This window comes from Dama dama, chromosome 20 (genome assembly GCF_033118175.1).
Source record: "Dama dama isolate Ldn47 chromosome 20, ASM3311817v1, whole genome shotgun sequence".
In the NCBI taxonomy this organism is placed as follows: Eukaryota; Metazoa; Chordata; class Mammalia; order Artiodactyla; family Cervidae; genus Dama; species Dama dama.
In genome coordinates this window covers 108,693,921-108,720,263 of record NC_083700.1, presented here as the reverse complement: position 1 = coordinate 108,720,263, position 26,343 = coordinate 108,693,921, and the positions used below count along the sequence as shown (strand labels likewise).

Here is a 26,343-nt window from a genome sequence, read left to right as displayed (position 1 = left end):
AATAGACTTCTAGCTCATATAAACAACTGTGCTTCTGGGTAACTGCTACACTGGCATACCCAGCTGGATGTGACTGCCCAGAACATTACTCTATGTGAGAGAGTGGGTAACCACCACACTGGCATACCCAGCTGGATGTGACTGCCCAGAACATTACTCTATGTCAGAGAGTCCTTTTCTCCCTTCTCTGTGTGGCAAACTCCTATACTTTTCAATGCCATGCTCTCCTGAGCAAATGTCCTGAATGTTGCCTTCTTTCTGGCAGAATTTCATTTTTCTTTTCTTGACTATCTTGGTAGGTCGGGTAAGTGCATTTCTTTCCAGTGGGTTCTGAACTCCTAAAGGACAGGGATCCATCATCTATTCTTCTCATAACCCTGGCAACTAGCACAGAACTTGGCACTAGGGCTGACTCTATTTGGCACATAATAGAGGCTTAATAAATGGATGCTGAGTTGATTGGCTGAACACCTTTAGACTTAGAAAATCAACAACCACATCAATGAGCCAACTACAGACTCTATTCTTTCACTGCTCACATGTCAGAGCAAGAAGAGCTCATCATTCCAAGCACTGTCACATTAATAATAACGACAAGGCTAATGATAATGATGATAGCCCCTTACACAGGAATATCGTTTCACAATTTTCAAAGCACTTTCCAATCTGTTATCTTGCTTGTACCTCACAATACCCTCTGCAGTAGGGAGGGTCAGGTATGCTTCTGTTCTGGTTACAGATGAGGAATGTGGTGATCAGAGAGGCTAAATGAGTTTTCCAAGCCATTCAACTATTAAGAGGTAGAGTTAATACCAAAATCAGGTCTTCAGGCTGCCAAACCAGAGCTCAGCTGTGAATGATAAAACTAAATGACTAAAACATCATGATGATAATAACAAATAAGCCCCAAGCCCTCCAAAATGAGAAAATTAAAAGAACCAGATTCTTTTTGTCTTAATAGATAAGGCCTGTTTCCAAACGCAGTAACAGCAAAATATTGAAAATGACAACTCAAACAGTAAGGAACTGGTTTAACAAAGCTGGATTTGAGCCACCCACTGAAATATAAGCAACCTTTGGAAAGAATAGCAATCGCTTCTTGGCCTTTTGGCTAAGATCAAGTAGAAAGAATAGCAAAAGTCTTCGAATACTGATATGGAAAGGCGCCCAAGACCTATTGTTGGGCAAAACCCCAAACAAAGCTCAAAAAAGAAAAGCCAATCCATATTACAGATTATATACAGTGTGATCCCCATTCATATAGACAGGGATCTGCAAACTGCAGTCCACTGACTTGCTACTGCCCGTTTTTGTGAATAAACACAGTCATACCCATTTGGAACCCATTGGAACACAGCCACACTCATTTATTTACATATTGTCTATGACGGTTTTAGCGTTGTAACAGCAGAACTGATAGTAGCAGAGACCATCCGGCCTGCTAAAACTAAAATATTTACTCTCTGGTCCTTTACAGAAAAGTTTGCTGACCTCTAGTATAGAATTTATATTACTTTATATATCCAATATCTGGAATGAGACAACAAGCCATTTATCCTGGTACTCTAGGGGATGGCTGTACCCACTCCAGTGTGCTTGCCTGGAGGATCCCAGGGACGGCGGAGCCTGGTGGGCTGCCGTCTGTGGGGTCGCACAGAGTTGGACACGATTGACGTGACTTAGTAGCAGCAGCAGCAGCAGTATTGGGAGATGTTAAGTTTTTAGAGCGTATCTTAAATGCTTCTGTATTAGTTGAATTTTTCTAATAAACGTGTTACTTTCTTATATATTTATTTTTGTGGAGCATCTTACTCTTATTGTTTTAATTCATTTTCCTTTCCACCATAAAACTATACATCAATGTGCTCCTCTATTAGTCATAAAATGCCATTAAGGACACATAAGCCAGATAGAATCTCTGAAAAACATAATTAATTTTAATGATTATTCCAAATACGATTCTAAAAGAGAGCATACATTATTTTATTTTCCAGAAATATGACACTGCTGGATCAAAAAGTTAGAAGGATAACATATTGTACATATGATGCCTCTCCTTTCTGACCTGGAAAAGGTATAGAAATATTCAACATATTAAAGACATCAATATTAGTTAATGATGATATGATAGTAGGTTATCAATGAGCTCTGATTTAAAAATCAGTAATTTCTGTCTTCTCTTTTAAATATTCTATTTGTCCTGCTATCCAGTGTTATAATAGTTATAAGGAATACCTCTGTATTCATTGTTATTTGAAAAATGTTTATACTTAGAAAAATCTGAAGAAAAACATGTGTTAAGTTGAAAGTAAGCATAAATGAAGAGGTCTTTAATTTAGAAAGACCAGGGCAGAGCTGAGTGGGGGGCGCAAAAGTGGAAATCTGGTAGGAAGTCCTCTGCTTACAGTGTTACTCTTAAGGGCTTGAAAGAGAAAATAGGTACTTTTTAGTACTTTTTGGAAAAGTTGACTCACCCTGGCATTTCCTGAGTTATTTCAGGTTCTCTAACACCTGCTTTGAACTCTTCTTCCTTGTGTCTGAAACTCTCTCCCCTCCTGCTCTTACACAGGGGGCTTCTCAACCTTTAGGTCTCTTTTTGGGTTTCATCTGCTTGGTGAGGCCTTCACCATTCTGAAGTGGGCTCCCCATTTCTCTTTCTTACGGTAGTTTGTTCTCCCCTCCCTTCTTAGGTTTCTCTCTTCTTGTTCGTCTCCTAATTTATTGTCTGTTTCCTCACCTTCGTGTTCCCCTCAAGTTGGGACTGTGACCCTTTTGCTCACCGCTGTGTCCTCGGCATACAGCGCAGGGCGTGTCATGAAGGAGCAGTTTAATAAGCATTTGTTGAGTGAATGAACGGTTTCTAGACATGTGCATGGATGCCCTAGCCTGTCCTGGCCCAAGAGGAAACCACCACACCTGCTGGAAGATGAGAATAAAGGTCCCTCCCAACCACCTGACTGGTTTTTCTGGTCTGGAAAAAGAGACTAAACCTCCCTGGGACTCGTTTTTCAAAACTGTGTTCAAAAGACAGGATTCACCTCATTCCCTCTGCATCTTTCTAGCAGATGGTAAAACTACCCAGGAGGCCGCATTCAGATGAGAAGTGTGCCAGAGCGTGGGGTAATAGAGACCCACAGCTGACAGGACTGCGTTCAGAATCATCTCTTAGAAGGGCTGCGCAGAGATGACTAAGACAGCACAGCCACCTTCCAGGAGCAACTGAACAGAGACACCTGCCCTCCCACCCCACCCACCCACCTTCGCCTTATACAGGTGGACCTCCAACATTCCATTGTAGTAGAAATGCCTGTGAGCTTAGGACATGAACTCCACGGAGGCCTGGACTTTCTTTTGTTCCTTGCTCTGTTCTCAGCCTCTGTAGCAGTGTCTAGCACATAGTAGGTGCTCAAAAAATGTTACTCAGTGAGAAAATGAATCAAAATGCCTGATCGTCCCTTGCCCGTTATGCAAAAGCCTAATCCTATGACACCACTCAGGAGACCTCTGACTTAAACTTGTCAATCTGATGGTTCTTTTGGGATTGGGAGTTGGGATACAAACTGTGAAGTGATTCAAAGCCAAGAGGGAGGAAGCCCTGCTTTCCTAGGAGAATGGAGAAGCAAAGAAAACTAACCTACAAAGAAAGGTGAATGTAGCAAATACTCAGAAAGGAGCAGGGATCAGGCCACGTGGTTCTGGAGATGGAGGAGGACCATCCTCACATTCAACCTCTGATTCTCCCATCTTGACTGTAATCCCCTTGGGACATCACGCTTCCTGCCCTCGGGGCTCTTATATTCTAAAAATGCATTCCATTTTGATGCTAAGTGAGAGTGAGTTTTTATCATCTATATTGTTAAAATACAGAATGCTCTTTAGCTTAAATCAGTTTGGCTGTTAGCTTTCTTTTTATAATAAAGTCTTTCTGTCTCAAGTTGGTTTAAGTGTTTCTGTTTTTCACCTTTTTGTAATAAATTACTCCTTTTCCTTCCTAATAGTTTCTTCATAGGAACTAAATGATCCCTCATTAAGATGGGACAAAATTGTTTTTGCTTTTCCCTTAGGAAGTTGGCAGGAAATAAGGAAAGACTCCTGGTCTGTTCATCTGGGTCAAAGGAGGGGCTGACTTGGGTCAGAGAGTCATTTTCACTGGGCTAAGCCCAGCTGAGTCTGGCAACCTCTCTTGAGGTGGATCCTCACACCTCCCAAAGCAGAACCGTTGAAACCATAGCTCCATGGAGATCCAGATCCTCAGCATTAGTGGAGCCCTGGATCTCTCTAAAAGACAGGATTCTGCCTTTGGACAGAAGATGGCTTCTAGATAGATGCAGCCAACTATTCTTTTCCTAAGAATCCACACCTGCCTCAAAGTGCAAGTCCTCTGTGGGCTACCAACTCAACCTAGGGTGTTCTACGCACTCACAGAATGTAGAGTATCTAAATTCTTTGCCAAGGATTGGAGAAGTATACAGGACACATGCACGCACAAATCACACATACTCATATATTTTAAAATATATGTCCCATTCTACCAGGCTAGTTCAATGAACAAAGGTTCTATCTTCCAAATAAAGGCAGAACAAATGAAATATCTATCACGCAGGAGGAGAAAGGCAATGGGATGGAAGAGCAAAGATCAAAGTATGTGGAAACTACTATCGAGCCCACTGCCAGGGGCTGTGCCTATTGACCAGTCCTTACAACTACCTCTTCATAGAGTACCACTGTCCCTCTCTGAGGGACAAGGAAGTGATCCTCAGAGAAGTTAGGTAACTTGTTTAAGGCCATATAGGTGATAAGTGATGGCGATCTGCCTTATATAGATATTGAACGTGAGGGAATATTGTCAAGTTCTTGGGATCCGGTAGCAGAGTGGACCCATTCCAGGAACCCAGGGATATGGAAAAGGAGACCATGGGATCTCCCTGGGTTCCACCAAATGGGCTACCGGACCAGAGGCCTGGGACATAGTAGAGAGGTGATCCAAATTTGGAGGTGTGTAATCTGAGAAGGAAGGAAGGAAGGTCCAGGTCTCACCAGGTACCTCCCACCCCAAGTAGACACATTCATTTGGCACTTGCACCGCGGATCCTCATAAGGTGGTAGAAGGTGCATGGTGGGCTGTGTCTCCCCCCTTGCCCCTCCCCAGATTGGCCTCCTTTGGCTGCTTGGCAAACTCAGGTGGCAGCTTGGAAGGCCCTATTCCCGGGAGCTTTGTTTTGTATCTGAGGACCCTTCGATATGGTCTTAGGCCAACAGCTGGACAGGGAGTGAGGACCTAGAAGTGTGGCTCTAGCACACGGATTTGTAGAGGAGGCCTGGGGGAGAGGAGACCATGGCCAGGTTGCCATGACAAGGGGACCAGGGAGGAAGCTGAGGGAGTTTCTACCCTGGGGCCACTGTACCCAGGGATGATGAAATGCAGTCATTTTATAAGAAGGTTGAAAATTGTGACATGTGGGGTAAAATTTTAGAATCCCTGCCACATAGAAGACTCAGGTGGGACAAGCTAGATGTCACTCTGATTGTTGCTAAGGCCTGGCTGGGGTGGCTCCAAGTGCCACATTTGTGTGACTTCTAGCTGTGCTCAGCCACTTGGCAGGGAATTTAATAAAAGGCGCAGTTGTGCAAGGTTTATGCAACTGAAGGATCAGGGAGCAGGAAAATTGAGGGTACCGATGAAAGTGTAATTAAAGAGACGAATAATAAAAAGTGAGGATGATGACACGGCAGTGGGGATGGTGGTGGGCGGAGCAATGGGGGTCCTGGCTGAACCTAAGACATGCCTTCTGTTAGCATTCCACAACTTGTGACTGTATTTGTTCTGACATCAGCATGTGGAGACTGAGTGTAGGAGGCTTATCAAACGGTGGTTATTGAGAGGAAGAGAGGGTGGCAAAGAATCCAGGCCAGTCCCACGAGGAAAGATGACCACAGGCAAAACTTTCTCTAATTTGTGCCCCAAGTGTCTTCGAGAATTGTATCTGACACATAGCAGGTGATCGAGAGTTACAAGGATTTCGGGGAGTCAATGGATATGAACTGCTCAGGACACTGCTGGCCGCTGGCAGACTACTAAATTAACCACTATTATGATTAGGATTATTTGTGAGCTCGTGTGAACTATTCCCAGGAGTTGCCACAAATATTTAATTAAGCGACACTTTAAGAGGTTGCTGAGGTCCCACATTAAGCAAGTGGGAGACGTGAGCCAGGAACTTTTTAATTTTAGCTGGTACTGTGACCCCATTTGTACACACAGGCTGATGAGTTTGGCAGAACTTGGGTTACAGTAGCAATAACAAAATCCATCATCTCCAGAGTATCTACAGAGTACTTAGTCCATCCTGGGCACCATCCTCCTACATTTCATTTATATGTATAAAATATCTTTTAATTTAACCTTCTGCAACATAGCTATTATGATCACCATTTTATAGCTGGAGAAATGGGTTCCAAGAGATAATATCTAACCAAGCTCACAAATCAAGCAAAAGATTGAGCTAGGATCTGGATAATGGGGCCCGGGATCATTAGAGAAAAAGAAAAGGTCAAAAAGAGAATAACAGGGTAGGAGAAAGTGAAGTGCTTGAGAACCTGGAATATTTCTCCTGCTGCTGCTACGATTGGAATATTACAGGATGTTTGCAAGGTGCCAGGCCCCAGATCTGGGCTTTCATGCCTGGATTCATCAAGTACATTTCTGTGCTGTAGGAATTATTCTACCATCATTTTGTAGATGCAGAAATAGAGTTTTGGAGAGGCATTACACGCTATTGACTTGGGGGATTTTGCAGAAACAAACACCTGTGGCTGGTGATTTGCTATGTAAATGCTGGGAAGGATTGAGGGCAGGAGGAGAATGGGGTGACAAAGGATAAGATGGTTGGATGGCATCATCGATTCAGTGGACATGAGTTTGAGCAAACTCTGGGAGATAGTGAAGGACAGGCAAGATTGGCGTGCTGCAGTTCATGGGGTTGCAAACGGTTGGAAATGACTGAGCAACAGAAGATCAACAACAATAACAAGTGAATATTGAAATACTCCAGTCAATAACACTTGCGTAACAAAAGACACATTAATATGTCTCTGGTCAATAAGTCCTTAGGGAGTAAACACGAGCCCTGTACCCAGTTGATCTGATGTCAATGCTCTTGCCCAGGCAGGGACCAAGGCCTGTGTCAGTAAGCAGATTTTTATGTGAACACAGCCATGCCCATTCCTGTCTGCTCCATCTTTGGCTGCTTCTGTGCTATAGCGGCATCAGTACACGGAGTAACTGTGATATAGACTGCATGGCTCACAAACCTGAACTATTTACTACTGTCTGGCCCATCAAGGAAAAAATCTGCTGACCTTGGCTTGACCCCCATACCCTTTAGCTTGCTTTCATTAATCCAAAAGTGGAATGAGAACAAAAGGATGGGCTAGCTGGAGGGATGAGAAAATGTGATCAAAGGTGTCGTTCTGCAGTGACCTATATGGGAGGAGAGTCTGACAGGGAATGGACCCACATCTATGGGTGGCTGAATCACTTTGCTGGGCGCCTGATATTAACACAACACTGTAAATCAACTGTACTCCAATATAAAATAAAAATTAGATGAAAAACAGTGTCAGAAAGTACCCAGTTTATGACAGGGTGCCAGAGGATGGCCAAGGAGTGGCCTTGGGACAGAGATCCAGGCACTGCGACCCCAGGACCTGGGTGGGCCCTGCATTTATCCGGGAGGGTGGGAGGCTTTGGGGTAGAGAGGGAGACTGGGCCTCACATCAGAACCCTCAGCAAATGCAGGGGCGTGGCCTTGAAGGTGCCAACTGATCGTTTGGGTTGAAGTTATGAGACTGAAGATCTAGACTTGACCCTGGTAGAAAAGGGAGCAAATGGGATTCGTGATGTCAAAACAGAAACGAGGTGCAGGCAGAAAGCGCGGCCCCTTTTCTCCCAGGCCTGGGGCAGCTGAGTGTGAGGGCCCACCCCGAGGGCCACAGAAAGGCAGGGGCTCTGCAGGTGGCAGCAGGCTCCCCGTGACCCCACCCAACCTTCTCCTTGCCACACTACGCCTCCCCCATCCCTGGTCAGGTGTGGTTGGCCCTGCCCACATCATCTCTGCTCGCCCCGGGCCCTTACCTGTGTAGTCAATGACAAAGCCGGTGTTGCTCACTGAAGCATCGCTGCGGAAGGCAAGGAAGAGACTGTTGCTGCTGCTCTCGATGCGGCCGGGGAGCTGGGAGCCGTAGAAGCTTCCTATGAGGGGGCTGAGAGAGTCCCGTCCATCGTAGATATGGAGGAAATCATAGCCAGGCTCCAAGTTAAAGCTGGGGAACAAAAACATCCAGAGCCCACCCTGCTGAGGTCACATAAAGGCTGGTACCCAGCCTTGGGCTCAACCAAAGGATGGGGCCTTCCACACAACAAGCCCTGCAGCACCCCCTGCCTCTGCGCCCCCGCCCCGCCCCGGCGCCCAATCCTTGAGACCTCCTAGTGGGGACTGAAGGATGAAGCCCCCCCATCGCCCTGCTCCCTGACCTCCCAGTGAGAGAGACGATGGACAAGGCAGGCTTGGACAGAGCCGCCAGATTCTAGCATTAGGGGCCAGAAAGCTGGAGTCAAAAGCCTAACACCCTTTTTTTTTTAAAAGGTATTTTTAAAAGTTGAACTATATTTGACATGGCATATAAATTTGAGGGGCACAACATGCTGATTGACTACATTTATATATTGTTATATGATTTCCTTTGTAGCGATAATTAGCACCTCTGTCACATCATATAATTATCGCTTCTCTTTAGTGGTTGGAATAATTAAGATCCAGCCTATTAGCAAGTTTGATGATGATAACACAACGTTGTTGTCTATATTCACTATGCTGTGCACAGAAGGGAAAATCAGTTATCAGCTCTACACACGGAGTGGTCAGAACCCACAGAGCGCCCAGAAGCTGGGCCTCTTACCTGCCTCCACTATTCTTTACACTATCCTAAGATGCACCCCCTTTTCTGAAGGGTGAGAGCCACCCAGGTAGCCAGTCACTGCAGGAAGGGGTTCGTTCTCATGAAAGACCCTCGCTTCATTCATTCCCCCCACCCCCCATTCCTGGCTCCCCCCTGGCTGTCTCTTTCTAAGCAATCCTCACCCTGGTCTAGGAAAAAACAACAACCCATTTTACAAACCTTCTTAGCTTAGCAAATTGAACCTTAGAGTTCTTGAGTGTCACTTATCCTACTGAAGTGGCTTGAGTGAAAATGAGGGGAAATACCTAGGACCTGCAAGAAGGTAGAGCCACTGGAACCCTCACCTCCTGCCGGTGGGGGGTGTGAATTGGTTCAACCACTAGGGGACACGGTCCTGCAGTATCTGCTAGACCTGAACCTATGCCTGCCCTACAATGCAGCACTTCCACTCTTAGGTATACACCCAACAAAGGCGACTGGTGCCAACTAAGGATGCCAAGATGGAAACTGTGAGGCGAGCAGAAGTAACGCCATGGCAGGCAGCTTAGATTAGGAGTAGGCCTTCCTACTTCTGGGTGCTAAGATTATCAGGCCACCTGGATCAGCTTTCGCTTAACACTGACCGCTGTTTGCCAATTAGGAACGGGGCGGAAACCCCCGGGAAAGTCCCCCGCGCGCCAAAAGTTTTGAGTGTGTTTGACCAATGAAATTGCTTTGCAAACTTGTAACCAATCCGCTTGAACCAACTACCAACGGCGTGTGCTCACCCTATAAATTTGTGTAACAGCTTGGGCTCGGGGCTCTCTGACCCCGCACCACTGCATTGGATGCGGCAGGAGCCTTGACTTGAGTCAGCAATAAACTTCCCTTTTTGCGAGTTGCATTGTCTTGGAGGCCTTCTCTCTTCCTGCTCGGGGATTCAGACATCGGGCATAACAGAAACCACAGAAGTAAATGGGTTTGCGAACAGTGGTCTGATGCCAACTTGTTCACAGCCCAGCTATGCGTTGGGATATTTAGATCCTCCACTTGGCTGGACTGAGAACCAAATGGAGCTTCTACCCTTTAACTAAGACATGGCAGAGAGAGGAGGCCATCTATCATTTACTATCTAGGACAAAGGTGGGGCTAGAGCTGGCAGAGCGACAGGACGGGGGTCTGGGAGGACTAGACATGGAGTCACATGTGCACTGGTCCCCCTACACAGCACCTCTCACACTGTTTTTCAGTTGCAGGGTCACCCCACCATGGCTGGGTGGTATGGCCTTCTTGCCCCCATAGTTCAGTGGCTCCACCTGCTCTTTCAAAGGTCACCAAGGAAGGGTTTGGGAGTGAGTCAGTTTGGATTCATTTCCAAAAGCGCTCCATCTGCCCCTGTCTCTCTGCAACCATGGGGTTTTATCTGAGCACCCCCAGTATGCTGGCCACCGTGCAAGGTGCCCAGGATGCAGAGATGTCAGACACCATCCCTTCTTCAAGACGGTTCTGGATTTGAAGGAAGTGACGGACGTGAAGACAACACAGTCTAAAGTCTGTGCAGGCTAGTGGGAACACGGCACCTAGTTCATTAGGGAGGATGGGAGTGAAGTTTGTCTTGGGGCAGCAGAAGACCCTCAGTGACCGGACAAGGAGGAGAAAGGAAGTCACAGTGAGGGAATGAGCAGAAGCAAAGTCACAAAGTATGAAGTAGTCTTGGCAACTGTAAGTAGTTCAGTTAGGATCAGGTCAGGGAACTGAGGGGAGAGGCAGGCCGGGACCAGATGGTTTGGAACGAAACTCAAAAGACTGGACCAAAAATAAAAACCCCAAACAAACAACTCCCCCCACCCCCAAATTTAAACCCCAAACAATATCTCCATCTTATAGAGAAGAGGGAGACTTTGAAGTATTCAAAAATTAGGGATATATCTATTTCTTTCTTTGTTTTTAAACCGAGGTATAATTTATACACGCTGAAATGATCAGCTCTTAAAGGATACCACTCCTTCAGTTTTGACACATGTCTATCGAGACCCACAGTTTCCACCATCCCCTGAAGTTCCCAGGGCAGGGGGCCCTTCTCAATCAATCTTCCCCACCCCCAGAGGATAGCACTGAACTGACATTTTATCACTGCAGATTGGTTTTGCTGATTCTAAAATTTCATTTAAGTGGAATCATACATTATGTACTCATGTGTGTCTGTCTGCTGTCGCTCAGTGTGATATTTTTGAGACTCATCCACGTTGCTGCATGTGTCAGTAGTTCATTTCCTTTTATTGCTGAGTAGTATATTATTGTGTGTTAAAATGGTAAATGAGGCGCATATTTCAGCGTTTTCCAGCGACAGCATCACTCCGACACCGAGCTAAAGATGAGATTGGCACAGAAGACAGGATGGAGCAGAGGAACCAGTTAGGAGCCTGTGGCAGTAACCTAGACAGGATGCAAAAAGGGCATCAACCAAGACAGTTGCTGGGAGGATGGAGAAGAGGGGAAAAACTAAGGTTAATACAGCCGAGGCTCTATGCCTTGGCCAATAACAGAAAAAGCAGTGAAAGATGGACAGTGGTGTTGCCCCCAGTTTTCAGAATAGAGATCGTTGAGGGGGAGAAGCAAGAGGCTTAGGTTTGTATGTGTTGTAACCACGAAGGCTGCAGGTATCAGACAGAGACAGTCCAATAGTTGGCTATGGAGCCTGCAGCCGACAAGAGAGTCTGCATGGGTGGCAGACTGGAGTCTCGCGTTTACCAGTGGTGAGTGAAGCGTCAGAGTGGATGAGCTTGTCCAGGCAGACAGAGGGGCCTGTGACAGAGCCTGGCAGAGGGCGAGGGCCATGAAAAAGAATCCACAAACTCCTAGAAGAAGCCAGAGGGGGGAAGTCCACAAAGCCAAGGGGAAAAGCAGGAGAAGGATGCAGGGAGTGATAACGAGATGAGGTTGGACAAAGGGTGGAAAGTGCAGTTTGGTTTGGCAGCCGGGAATGCAGAGGAGTTGCCAGTGGAACCATGGAGTCAGAAACCGGATGTCAGTGATTTGAGAGTGAACAAGAGGCGAGGAAAGGAGAGGAAAGCAGAAACAATTCTTGTGAAGAGTTTGCTTCTAAAAGAAATCAAGGAGATAGTATTGGAGCTTGGCAGGGGAGTGGCTAGGAGATTCCTGGGCTGTTCCTAAACTGGAGAGGGTGGTAGGAGAAGCTGGTGAGAGTAGCGGGGAAGAATTCAGAAGAGCAGGGGAAAACGACCCTGAATTTCTGAATCTTGGCATCTTCAGAGGTTTAAAAAAAAAGAGAGAGACAAACCAAAATAATAGCTACTTTATAAATTATCATAAGGATTAAATAGGGCTTCCCAGCTGGCTCAGTGGTAAAGAATCTGCCTGTAATGCAGGAGACGTGAATTCGATCCCTGGGTTGGGAAGATTCCCTGGAGGAGGAAACAGTGATCCACTCTAGTATTCTTGCCTGGAAAATCCCATGGACAGAGGAGCCTGGTGGACTGCATTCCTAAGGGTTGCAAAGAGTCAGACACGACTGAGAGCCTGAACACAAGGATCACATACGAGGATACTAGGTATGAAGCCACAGAGCACAGTGCCCGGCACACAGGAGATGTTCAAGGAATGCTGGTTTCTCTCCTTTTCTGGACTCCTTCACCTCCCCTGGAACGAAGTCCTGTTCACAGAGGCCCTATGTATGTTCACCGGGACCCGGGTCTGCACCCCTACCTGCTCTGAGCCCTCCACCTCCCACCTGGGGGAAAGGTACGTACATGTTAAATACCAGGGCGATGACATAGTCTGGCGAGACAGTCACCTTCCAGTCACACTCCTTGCCTGGTGGGTAGGGTTCTGGGTAGTTTGGTGACAGGATGACTCCTGATGGTCCCGTCAGGTCTCCCCCGCAGGGAGCTGAGGAGAGAGGAAGACAAGGGTGAGACTGTCCCCAGCACCTGGTCACCTTCCCGCCAGCATTGGCAGAGAAGGGATTGAGTCCGATCGACCTAAATTAGAACTTGTTTCTAGGGGCTCAGGGGAAGGGTGGCGTGCCATGGGGGTGAGGTCTCACGTTAAAGTGATGGAGCTGTTTGGAACTGGAGAGAGAAGGGCTTGCCCAACACTGTCAATGCACTAAATGCCACCAAAATGTTCTTTTTTAATGGTTAATTTTATGTTATAGGGGTTTCACCTCGCTAAGCTATTGAACAACAAAATCAAAACAGCTGGCTCTGCCACTTCCTGGCTGTGTGACCTTAGGGAATTTATCTAACCTCTCTAGACCTCAGTGTCCCTCCTCTTGTGCAGAGGTAACACCTCTTTCATGGAGCGGTTGTAGATTTGGGAGATGTCTGTGAAAGCACGTGGCGTACTGGACCTCGTCCATGTATGAAGCCATTACTGGGCTTTCAGACATGTGAAATACTCAGACTCCTTTCAAAGCATCAGATCCCGCTTCTGGTTGAGCTTTATGGGTTATTTACCACTAATCCCAGTGCACTTGATGTCAGGAGGAGCAGAAAACAATCACGTGTGTCTGCCGAGCGTGCCTGGCCTCCTATGCTGCCACTGCTCTTGGCACCTGCGTGGGGCTGCAGACACCTAGACACCTTCCAATTTCCTCAAAGGCTTCTTTCCAAGATAGCATGTGTTCCTCCGTTGTATGGAAATATTACAAATCCCCAATTAGTCCACGGTGGTTGCCCTCCCCTGAGAAGACAGGCCTTTCCAGCAGGTTGCGGGTGGGAAGGTGGCCAGGAATATAGCAAGCTGCTCATCCAGAGCTCTTGGGGGGTATGTGCCAGCTTCTGAATCTGGTTCTCCCCCAGGGGGCTGGGTTATTGGACTGTAGTAAGAGGGTCTGATAAAGTGAAGGTTGGGAGGTTGTACGGGGATGTTAACAGGAAAAGATGTCTGAGACTACAGACATGTCCTGATCTGAAAACCTCAGGGTACACTGAAGGTTGGCGGTAGAGTGGGCAAGCAGTGAGCCCACAGAAGGGCCAGGACTGGACGTGGAGGAGAGAGCTGAGGGTGCATCCGGGACTGGACTTCAGAACAGCCGTTTGCTTGTCCCAGAACTAAGCTTTGCTGTCTCAGTGTAGCTTTTACTAGCAGTGAGCCTAAAGGACTGGATCAATCCTCAACAGGGTCTCTTTGAAAAATGGTAGGTCTTCAGATGAGGCCGTAAGAGCCATAATGTGGCTGAACATAAAACCTGAGTGGTCATGGGTCATGTGGGTTTTTTCTTGTGGGAAATATTTGTCAAGTCCCAACTTGAGTACCAGACACACTCCAGTGGACACCTATTAAAAGTCACATATGACATATAGCATTTTAGATCCATATCTCATTTCTATCTCATAACAACTCGGTAAGCTATGGACTAACCTTCCAGACCCAGAAAAGAGGAAACTGAGGCTCAGAGAGGTTAAGGAACTTGCCCAGAGCCACTCTGAGACTCAGATCCACATGTACCTGGCCCCCAAGCCTATCACTTCCCCCCTGCTACCTTGGAGCCACTGGCGACAGTGGGAATGGGCGGGCGGTCCCTCCCTGCAGGCCGGCGGGGGCGGGGTACCCAGGAGTAGAGCTTCTGGGAGTGAGGATGGTCCCTTGAGTTGAGTCTGTCTTGTACCTCACTCACTTCTCCACCGACCCTTCTCGAGACAAGATGGTTTCGGTGGATGGGACAGACTGGAGGGCTGTCTGGTCAGGGTGAAACCTTGAAGTTAACAAAGTAAGACCACACTGTCCTGTCCACTGCATGTGGCCCTGCCCAGGCCGGCCTAGAAAACACAGTGGTACAGCCAGGAAGAGCAGAAAACCCTGCTCAGGGCAGGGGCCCCAGCTCCGGGGGCATCTTCCCCTGCTCCCTCCATTTAGTCAAGGGTGACCAGGCTCCACCTTCCTTCACAGCCCAGGGGTTCCTTCCCTTAACTTTGCACAGATGGGGTGAATCTTCATGTTTCAAAACTGCTCCCGCTATTTTTCCACCAACCCCCCAAATGCTCTCAGCCTGTCTGGGCTCGAGGCCCCTGCTCTGGCCCAGCTCCCTGCGTGATGACCCCCCAGTATCAGGCAGTCAGGCATCTGCTTCCCACCCAGGACCCCAGCGTGGGCCTCTCTGCTCTTGGCCAGTTGTCCTCAAGGCTGTGGCTGGACTCCTGGGCTGCCACACCCACAGGATGGTCGGGTCCTGCCGCTCGGGTGGAGCTGGTAGAGGGCCACAAAGTCCCCCTTCCCCTTCTAGGCCCAGGCGTTGGCCAGGAGGACAGCTGTTGGAGACTAAATGAGGCCATGGCGACAAGCCAGCGGCACCCCATCCTGTCAAGTGGGTACTCAGTTAGGGCTGGGGTTGGGGTGCCAAGCTGGACCCGGGAGCCAGGTCTCCCTTCCAACCCTGGGCACAGCCCCCAGGCCTCACTCTGGCCCTGTCCACTCCCCACCATGAGTTAGAAACGGAAGACAGGCTCTGCCCTCAGATCCAGGCTTGACCTTACGAACCACCATGCCCAGGTGTGAGTTGTGGGGGACAGGCACTGGTCATTCCAGGTGGCTAAAAAGTGGATCAGCTGTATCGAGGGATGAGAGTTGTGGAAAAGACCATTGATCTTGACATTATACAGTCCTGGGTTCAAATTTCCACCTGGCCTCCTCCTAGTTGTGACTTTGGGCAAAGCTATCCCACCTCCCTGAGCCCCTGTTTTCTTATCTATAAAATAAAATTTAAGAAAAGAATAATGGCTCTAAAGGCCTCTAATACACACAGTGTTTACTATGAACCAGGCATGGCTCTAAGAGCTTGACAGCATTATCTTATTCAATCCTTCAAACAACCCCAGGAGGTGGGTACTATTATCTTCCGTTTTACAGGGCAGGAAACTGAGGTATAGGGAGATGGTGTGATTTGTCTAAGGCCACACCGCCTGTCCTCATGAAGCTGACTCGAACCAGGCAGCTGGAATCCAGAACCCAAGCTCTAAACTCACTGCACAGTGATTTCATTTGAGAAAATGTAGCTACATCCACCCCAGTGCCTATGGTGGGGAGGGTGCTCACAAACGCTTGTTACCTTCCTTTGCTTCCTCCCTATAATGAAAGGGCTTGAAGGCCAGCCAGACCCGTCCTGGCAGACGGCCAAGGGAGCTGGAAATGAGGAGGGGCTTGTCACTTCCAGAAGAGGCAGACGCTCATTTAGTTGCGAGGAACATTTCCCCACACCGAGCGCAGAAGAATGGGTAATGAAAGCCAAATTAACCTCTCTGCCCTGCCGGCTACACACGCACTGCTCTCGCCGGCTCAGCCTGGGGCTTCCCCCTGCTCCAGCCGGGGCAGCCTTGTGATAGGACCTGCTTTTCCGTAAGACAAACTGAAGGAATCCCAGCCTGAGACAAGGCTGAATTTGGACGGCGCCTCAGAGGTCATCTGACCCCCTGATCCCCCTCCCCTCACTAGAATTCCCTCCACCAAATAGAAGTCTGGTTCAGGGAAGGGAAGGGAGTCCAAAAAATGTGAAAGAAGCAAACAAAGAAGGCAAGGCAGGAGAGAGGAAGGAAGGACAGACGGAGAGACGTGAATATTTCTTGAGGTCAGAGTTAGTGCTGTCTCACCCCACAACGCCACGAGGCAAGTACGTTTACCTTCACTTTACACATGAGGAGACCGAGCGTCAGAGAGTTGAAGCAATTTCCCCGCAGCCACTGAACTAGTAAACAGCAAAGCCCAGGACTCCCCCTGTGACCTGTCTTCCTCAATATCCTCTGCTCTCTTGGCGGGTCACAGCTGCAGTTGACAAGCGAGTGGGCTCTGAAACCCAGGCCTCGCCTTCCTGTCCCCGGCACTTGCACTGAGCTCCTACCACACACACCCATGTGAGTCCTCACTGCCCCCGAGGGTCAGCACTCAGCGCCAGGCCTCGGGGCCCAAAGAGCAAAGGCCAGTCCTCAGCTGCCGGGACAGCACCTCCCACTGAGCCTGCATGCAAAGAGGGGGCTGGGCGTCACCGGGGTGGGCATCTCAGGACGTCCCCGGAAACCATCTCAGGGGTGGGAGTCAGGCGTGTGAAAGGCGTCGTGTTCAGGCTGGCGTCGGGGTGACTCTTGGCGCTGCCGTATCCTGGCTCTGTGATTTGAGACAAGATATTCAAAGTTCCCAAGTTTCAGATGCCTCTACTGTAAGGTGACGGGATGGTGCTCATTACAGACAGCTGCAGGGAAAGCTAAGTGAGGCTGGTGAGGAAAGGTCCAGCACGGACCCCAGGACTCCTGGTCTCTTCTGGCATCCATTGCTGACACAGCACAGAACTACACTCTGTATTTTGCCTGAGGGAAAGAGCCATGTGGACCTGAGCCCTGGAATGTCTGTTTCATTGATTTCTCTTTCTTTCCTGTTCTCCTCTCCTTTCAAGTTCCTTCCTCCTCCCAGCCTTCAGGAGCCAGAGAGCGGGACTGATGACTCAGGCCCCAACCTGCACGAGCTACGTGACCACGGACACATTGCAGACCCTCCGCTTCTTCATCCGTCAAGCAGGGAAATCTAAGGACTAAGGACAGAGCTGGGGAACCAAAAGCCAGATTCATTTGCTTGTGAAGAAGAGCAAAGGTCTTTCTTTTACATCCAGGCCTGCGAGCGCCCTCCCAGCACTTCAGGTAATAGAAGGGTCATTTCAAAACCCGCGGACCCTGGTTACCCGAGGTGACCCATGGTCCTCCTCCCAGTCTATATGGACTGGGCCAGGAGAAAAGGGACAAACAGAAAATTTGGGGACTATTTTGAAGTGGAAAGAATCTGTAGTGTGTAGAGTGTGAGTGGGGCTTCCCACATGGCATTAGTGGTAAAGAAGTAAGTGAAGTCGCTCAGTCGTGTCCGACTCTTTGTGACCCCGTGGACTGTAGCCTACCAGGCTCCTCCGTTCATGGGATTCTCCAGGCAAGAACACTGGAGTGGGTTACCATTTCCTTCTCCAGGGGATCTTCCCAACCCAGGGATCGAACCCTGGTCTCCCACATTGGAGGCAGACGCCTTAACCTCTGAGCCACGAGGGAAGCCCAGTGGTAAAGAACCTGCCTGCAAATGCAGGAGACACAAGGTTTGATCCCTGGGTGGCGGAGACCCCCCGGAGGAGGGCACGGCAACCCACTCCAGTATTCTTGCCTGGAGAATCCCATGGGCAGAGGAGCCTGGCGGGCTGCAGTCCATAAGGTCACAAAGAGCAGGACACGACTGAAGTGCCTTAGCACACACAGCACATGGACAGACACAGAGTGTGAGGGTATGACTGTGTGTGTGTGTGTGTGTGAGTGAGTGTGTGTGTGTGTGTGTGTGTGTACATATGCCGGCAAAGCAGAGTAAGCGTGGAGGCTCCTGCAACTTTCAGCTCTTCTGACTCTCCTGGACAGACTCCAAATGCAGCTGCCTCTTAAGGGGCTGGGAGACCTGGAGGATACAAGTGCTGGGACCAGAGAGCGGGGGTCACACTGCAGTTGCTCTGTACCGATGCAGGTCGGCGGGCTGGGCTGCCAGAAGAATCTGTTCTCGATCTTCACGCAGCTGATCTCCGCGCTTCCCTGCAGCGCGTAGCCGGGGTCACACTGGAACACCGTGGAGTCGCCGGCTTCCCAACTGTCGCCACTCCGGCTGCCATTCTGGGGAACCCCAGGGTCATTGCAGGATGTTGCCGTGGACACTGGGATAAGAAAACAGAGGAGAAAGTGGGGTTGCCTAGGTGTCTGCCAGACAGTGAGGCTCCCGGCTCACCACGCTCACTGACGTCACCATCTCCATCACCAAGGTCTCTGCCAGCATCTCCATCACCTCCTGTCAGTATCAGCAGCTGCAGCAGCAGTGCCGTCACCTTTGTTTTCACGCCCGTTCCTGTCACCACCTCCACCCCTGCTCCTGACCGTCACCTGTTCTACCCGTACCATCAGCATCACGGTCATCCATCTACCATGAGATACTATACTACAGTTAAGCATGACTGCCCTGCTATGATAGTAGAACTGAGTTCAATTTGATTTAACGGCACAAGCCTTGTTACAGAGAGCTTTCCAATTCTGCAAAATGTTGCTAACATGATCCATATGAGGGAGTGACAAGGTAATTAAGAATAAACTCCAATATGCAATCAGAAAGGTCTGCCAGGGAGTTTGGGAGTTGGCCTGCCTGCATGCTGAGTGGTGGCTGAGAAGATGCCGGAGTTACTAAGGTCAGATGAAGATCATATTCTCCCTTGCATGGCAACCAACCCGCAACTCATCAGACTGAAACAGAGAGAAATCTGGTGTTGACAGCGAGTGGCATGGTAGAGTTCAAAATAAACATTACTAGCTGGGATGTTTTAAAAATTCAATAAACCTAGGAATTTGGGAAGATATTTGTAGCCTAATATCAGACAGCGTAATATAGAGAAGCCCGTTTATTCTAAAAGCAAACATCAAATAAATGATGGAAAGGAGGAACAAATGAATAAAAGCATGACTGAATAAATGGACAAAATGCAGGTGAGAAAACACACCAAAGGAAAGGGTATGAGACGAAGTCCAGAGAAAGGGTTCTGGGGCAGCTGCATCAACCCCAGCTTCCTCCAGGGTCCCCGCCTGTGTCACGGTGCATAGATTGTGTTCAGCAGGCCCTGGAAATAGGAGACTCTGGGGGACACAGGATCAATACAGTCATTGACTTGGAGGGTCAATTTTTCTCAGAAATTCTGGGAAAATAACTTTTACACTAAAGCAAATGAATTTATTATGGAATAAAATGTAAAATTCACAGTAGTTATTTTTTAAAAAAAGATTCTAAAAACGTGGACCATTTTTTAAAGTCTTTATTGAATCTGTCACACTGCTGCTTCTGTTTTATGCTTTTCAGCCATGAGGCATGTGGGATTTTAGCTCCTGGATCAGGGATCAAACCCACACCCCCTGTATTGGTAGGCAAAATCTGAACTAACCACTGGGTCTCCAGGGTAGTTCCCACATTAGTTGTTAAGCAAACCAGGAGGCCTTAGAGAGATTTTATGCTTTCTACATCCTCCAGATCTCCTGGGGATATGTATCCACTCTCCTCTATTACTCGGTGCAAAAGCCCAGGGCAACTGCAGACACTGATATCACTAATTACAAGATCTAGGATTGCATGGACAGGTCCTGGAGTTGGAGTACCTAATTCCTTATACCAGGTAATGCCTAAGACAGTATAAAACAAACCGAGGCCCACAGCCAAATCTGGCTGCATGCCTGTCCTTGCAAACAAAGTGTTACTGAAACACAGGGGTGCTCACTTGTAAACAAGTTGTCTACGGCTGGTTTCATGCTCTGATGACAGAGTTGAGTTGTTATGACAGAGATCACGTGGTCCACAAAGCCTGAAATATTTACTACCTGGACTTACACAGAAAAAGCTTGCCGACTCCTGGTTTATGGTACCTTAAAGTCTCCTCTTTTGAAAGCACATATTAAAACCTATCCTTTGCTTGGATCCAGCTTTAATCATTAACACCCTTAATGATCTGCTATCACTATGTTTCAGCCACAGTTGTAAAGTCTCCTTCCAGCACAGCCAGCTCAGGGCCTTCTCTCCCCCACATCCCTGCCGCCAGGGCCTTTGCACCTGCTGCCCCTGCTGCCTGGGAACGCTCTTGCCACAGATCTTTCTATGCCGGCTCTGTCTTGTCATTCAGTTTTCAGCTCCAACATCCTCTCCTCAGACAGGCTTCTTTGATCACCTTCTTCTGGGCTTACCCTTTAATCCCTTTCCATCAAATTTGTCACATTACCGTGTTGTGTTCCCTTCATAGCACAACCTGTAATCATCTTGCTAGTTCACATGTTTTCCTCTATATTGTAGATCACTTGTGCATTACTATGGGAACAGAGACCTTGGCTGTTTTGCTTTCAGCTGTATCTCCAGGGCCTAGAGTGGTACCCGGCACACAGCGGTGTTCAGTAAATATTTCTTGGGTGAATAAATAAATGAACAAACCGTCACCATCAGACACTTACTGAATTTATTTATAAAGTCAAACAAGAACCAATCTTCTCCCTTCCCAATTAAAAGCAGACTTAGCTTTCAACTCCAGCTTTACAGCATATACATGTAAATGATTCTCTGGGAGAAAAACAGCTCACTGTTCTGACCATACAGGGGAGGCAATGGAGTGCGATGATTAAGGGCCTAGGTTTGGGAATCAGACACAGGGATTTTGACCCAGGCTCTTCTACTTATTAACTCTATATGACCTTGAATGAGAAACCTCTCTGGGTCCCACAGCCCACATCTGCAGCATGGATTAATAATGATGCCCGTGCTTTATGGGTTTTGGGAAAATTATAACAGATAATATCACAGAGAGTTTAGGGTGGTGCTGGCTCTATAGGTGGCTGTGATTACGCGTGCCTCTCCTTCAGGGCTCCCTCTCACCTTTTCTTCATTCTCCCTTTAATGCTCCTGAATGTGAGCTGCTCAGCAAAGCCCCCAGGGAGAGGCTGGATCCATGTGGTGCAGACAGGATGTTAGATGTTACACAGTCGTGTTTACTCAATAAAGCCAAGCCTGTACTAATCGTCCCTGGCATTTCTGTACAATCCCCTGTCAAACACACACGATAACGTTAACGTGGGGTTAGCCGTTCCCTCTTCCCTAGAGCAGTGCTGGTATTTGCTAAGTGATGACAGCAACAGGGAAGGTGACCTTTCCCAAACCTCGGGTATACCAGCACTCCAGGCCAGGTTGGCACAGCCTTCCTGGAGCCTAGACCAGGTAGTTCTGCCCACTCCTCTCTTTGTGGACCTAAGTGGTACTCAGGGTGACTTGCCTAAGGAAACCCTGTGTTAGGAGAAAACCATCCATTTGTTCATGTCTTCGTGTACCCAGTGGTCCACTGGGTAGTGAGTGGGCTCCTGCTGCAGGAGTCTGATGGGGACACAAGGCGGCCCCCACCCCTAAGAGCTTCCTGTGTGCTGGCAAGTAGGTGGCCAGGTCCCAGGCAAGGCTGAGGGCCTAGAATTGGCAATGTGCTGAAGAAACAGAAGTGCTGGTGGTGACAATAGTGACCGCAGTCTATTCTGAATGGGGAGCTTAGGAAGAAGTGGCATCTGAGATGAGACTTGAAGGAGGAAGAGGGTGTCTCTGAGCTGAGCAGTGTGTGGGAAAGTAGCTGGAGCTGCTGGGTGAAGGCATGGCTCACGGGACCACCCAGGGACTCTGGCCCACGTGGCAAGCCTGAAGACACACTACAGGTCAGATATTGCAAATTTGTGGGGGAAATTCGCCCGTGCAATGCTGGGCCTTCTGTAAAACCGTACCCATCAGCTTCAACACAGAGAAAATACATATCTGACTTAATTATTCCTAATTCTCCTTTCCCCAGTGAATGGTCTGAGCTGTCTCTTTAGCATTCCACTCTCTTTACTGCTGGGAGAGCTTTCTATGGTGTATACCAGCAATCTCCAAAAGTTTGTTTCATGAAATGCTAATCTTTTGAGATAGCCTTGGAAAAAGTCACCCACGATAAAATATGTTTGAGAACTGTGACCTGCCCGACACTTTCCGAATTCATCTGCATTAGCAGAACAGATGTTCTCGGAGGCTCCAAATTACAGATAATCTCTTTAGGTCTGCCTCAACCTAAGCACCTTCCTGACATAATTTGATCAGGCAGACTTCCTTTTCCTGCAATACCAATGAACTGCCCAAGGACCTCATGCGGACAGATGTCGGGAAATGCTTATCTAAAATGACTCTTGCGGCCCCACAGTGAGACTCTAATCTTGGGTCAGCTCAGTGTTACTGGGTGATCACTAGGGGCCCTCTCCATGGATAAGTGGGTGCCGGCTTTCCAGTAAGAAGACTCCCAGTGAATCCCACAAGGAGCTATTTCTCATGAGGCTGGCAGCCGGTGTGAATGTTAAGCGGGCAAGTTACTGAGTACATAAGAACATGGCCCTGGAGACCCTCATGTGTGCCAGCCTCCCACCCCACACTGCTAAATGCTGGTCTCCATGGAGAAGACAGATGCCCAAAACAGCTGGAAGTAGGCTCTGAAATGCCGTTACAGCCTTACTGGTGCTAGAGATATACCCAGATATACCTGATCTATCTACCAGGTGAGAAAGTGGAGGCAAAGCCACGGCCCAGGTGCCACACAGCCTTGCTCTGGCCATCATCATGGAAACCACCCCCTCACACCCACCGTGGGGTAAGGAGATGGTAATGAGACAGCTGCTGTATACTAAACATAAGCGTAGACAGAGGCAGAGTCACCCGTGCAGGGAGATGAGTGATGCAAGAGGCACTTCAGAGGATAGGAGACGATGCATCGCAGGAGAGGCAGGACCATCACAGATGCGCGTTTATGTCAGGACTTGGATGTCTGAGCGCTGCCCGATTTTGGTAGCTCTCTGTGATGCTCCCCCATACTTGGCCACCACAGTACATAAGTAATTGAATTTAGATCACTCATATTTGGCTCCCAGTCCTTACTGAGACCTGCACTAAACTAAGAATCAGCGTGTGTGATGTGTCAGATCAGTTCTTCCGTGATTGTGCCCCAAACCACTGCCAGCTTGTTCCTGCCCTGCCTCCCTCCACACACTCCAGGTTTCAGCCAAGGACAGCCCTCTACCTCTGGAATCCATGACCCTGCCTCTGCACCTCTTAACATGCCCTTCACACCCAAGATGCCCTTTCCTCTCTTACTCATATAATAAGGCCCCAGGAATCCTGCATGTCCAATTCCATGACAACTCTAAGCCCACGTCATCATTGACCATGACCTCCCTGAAATACTGTCTGTTTTTCTGTAACTTCTACTTATCGTTTGGGTCAGAGCTTGAGCATTGTCTTTCCTGGAACATCTTCCTTGATGCTCCAAGGTGACCATAACAGTTCACACTCCTCTCTCCACATACTCGTAGATTTGCGTGTCAGTGTCTATTCACCTGCCTGTCTCCTCCTTTAGAGTAAGCTCAGCACGGATGTTAGTACCAGCGTTGCCCATAAACCAGGCACAAAGCAGATGTTCAACAAACATCTTTACCCGAGTGGAGAGATGAAGGAAAGAGGGGACTTGAGGGAGGGGGCGGGGAGGTTGAGGCAGGACTGATGCAGGTGGGTGGTGGAGGGTGGACACAGACCTGAGAACTGAATGGCGAAGCCCTGCTTGCTGGTGAAGAAGTCGGTGCTGAACTGAAGAACGACGGAGTTGAAGGTGCTGTGGAGGTCCTTGGGCAGGGCCGGGCCGCTGAGCTCCTTCAGCAGGACCCCGCTCTCCACCGGCCCGTCCCAGATGCGCAGGACGTCGTGGACCTCCTCTGTGTCGAACACCAGGAAGTGGAGCCTGCGTGGGGAGAAGAGGCAGGTGGTCATGCAGGGCTCAGCCCCCTCCTTCCAGTGGTTTCCGGTCACGGCAAGTCATACACCGAAGAAAGACTTGCAGGAAGGAGCAGGAATTGATGTCCGGCAATTATGCTTTCAACTTCCATCTCGACTGCTCTGCCCACCGGGGTCACTAGAAATGGGGACAAGAGCGAGGGAGGCTAGATTTTGTGCATCTTGTTTATTATTATGGAACCTCCTATTGCCACCTCCTCAACTCTACACAGCAGTCCCCAGACCTCACTCCTGAGTCTAGTCTGGAAAGGGATGCTGAGAAGGCAAAGTTTGGGGATAAAGGATATATGGAAAAAACAAATATTCGGTCAAAATCCCAGCAAGTTGTTTGTGGATATTGACAAACTGACTCTAAAGTTTATATGGGGAGCAAAAGGCCTGTGAGAGCCAACACAGTATTGAAGGACAGGTCTGGAGAATTGACACTACTTGACGTCAAGACTTACTAGCAAGCTACATTAATCAAGACAGGGTGATATCAGTGATATAATAGACAAAAAGATCAAAAGTCCAGAAATAGACCCATATTAATACAGTTAACTGATCCTTAACAAAGGAGCAAAGGTAATACAATGGAGCAGAGAGAGCCTTTTCAACAAATGGTGCTGGAACTATTGGACATCCACATGTAAGAATGAATCTACACACAGACTTTATACCCTCCACAAAAATGAACTCAAATAGATTACAGACCTAAATGTAAATGTAAAATTATAAAACTCGGAGAAGATCACATTTTCTTCACATTTCTTCACATTTCTCCTATGTGAAGAAGATTTTCACATAGGAGAAGACTCAGATGACCTCGATTATAGTGATATAATATTAGATATAATACCAAAGACAAGATCCATGAAGAAGGCAAGTGATAAGGTAGACTTCATTAAAATTAAACATTGCTGTTCTGCAAAAGATAACAAGATGCTAAAATCCCAGGATGCTCAGTTCTTCATACAGAATGGCCTAGTGTTTGCATAGAACATCCTCTTGTATGCTTTGAATAACTTTTAGATTACTTGCAATACTTAATACAATGTAAATGCTATGTAAATAGTTGTAAATACAATGTAAATGCCATGTAAATAGTTGCCTGTGCAGAGCAAATTCAAGTTTGCATTTTGGAACTTTCTGGATTTTTTTTTTTAGCATATTTTCCATTTGAGGTTGGTTGAATCTGTGGATCCTGAATATGTAGATATGGCGAGTCAAATGTATAAAACTTAACAGTAAGAAAACAAATAATGTGATTAAAAATGGGCTAAACCTTACCAGATACCTCACCAAAGAAGATATACTAATAAAAATGGCAAAGAAGCATATGAAAAGATGTTCCACATCATATGTCATTGAAAAATGCAAATGAAAAGAAAAGGAAGTAAGATACCACCACACACCTATTAGAATGTCTAGAACCCAGAATACCGACAGTACCAAACGCTGATGAGGGTGCGGGGTAATGGGGGCTCTCATCATTGCTGGTGGCAAGACAAAATGGTACAGCCTCGTGGGAAGACAGTTTGGCGGTTTCTTACAAAACTAAGCATACTCTTAACCATATGATCTCTGGATTGTATTGGGTCCCTCAGTATTTACCCAAAGGAGTTGAAAATTGACTTCTACACAAAACGCTTCACACTGTTGTTGGAGCAGCTTTATTCACAACTGCCAAAACTTGGAAACAACCAGGATGTCCTTCAGTAGGTAAATGGATAAATAAACTATGGTAATCCAGACAACAGAATATTTTTCAGCCCTAAAAAGATATGAGCTATTAATCCATGAAAAGACATAGAGGAAACTTAAATGCATATTACTAGGTGAAAGAAGCCATTCTGAAAAGGCTACATATTGTATGATTCCAAATATAGCATACACTGAAAAAGGCAAAACTATGGAAATAGCAAAAAGATCAGTGATTGCCAGAGGCTAGGTCAGGGAGAGGGGAAGAACTGGTGAGCCAGAGGATTTTTAGAGCAGTGGAAATACTCTTATGATACTATAATGGTGGATACATATCAT

At 47.7% G+C, this 26,343-nt stretch overlaps 1 protein-coding gene across 1 annotated transcript in view; it reads right to left on the bottom strand.

Annotated features, from left to right (window-relative positions):
- Positions 1 to 26,343, bottom strand: part of CSMD2 (CUB and Sushi multiple domains 2) — a 676,035-nt gene that overhangs the window by 135,205 nt on the left and 514,487 nt on the right. The window contains 4 exon segments of the mRNA XM_061120111.1: positions 8,135 to 8,322; positions 12,708 to 12,846; positions 18,428 to 18,619; positions 24,069 to 24,271. Of these exon segments, the coding sequence (XP_060976094.1) occupies positions 8,135 to 8,322; positions 12,708 to 12,846; positions 18,428 to 18,619; positions 24,069 to 24,271 (722 nt within the window).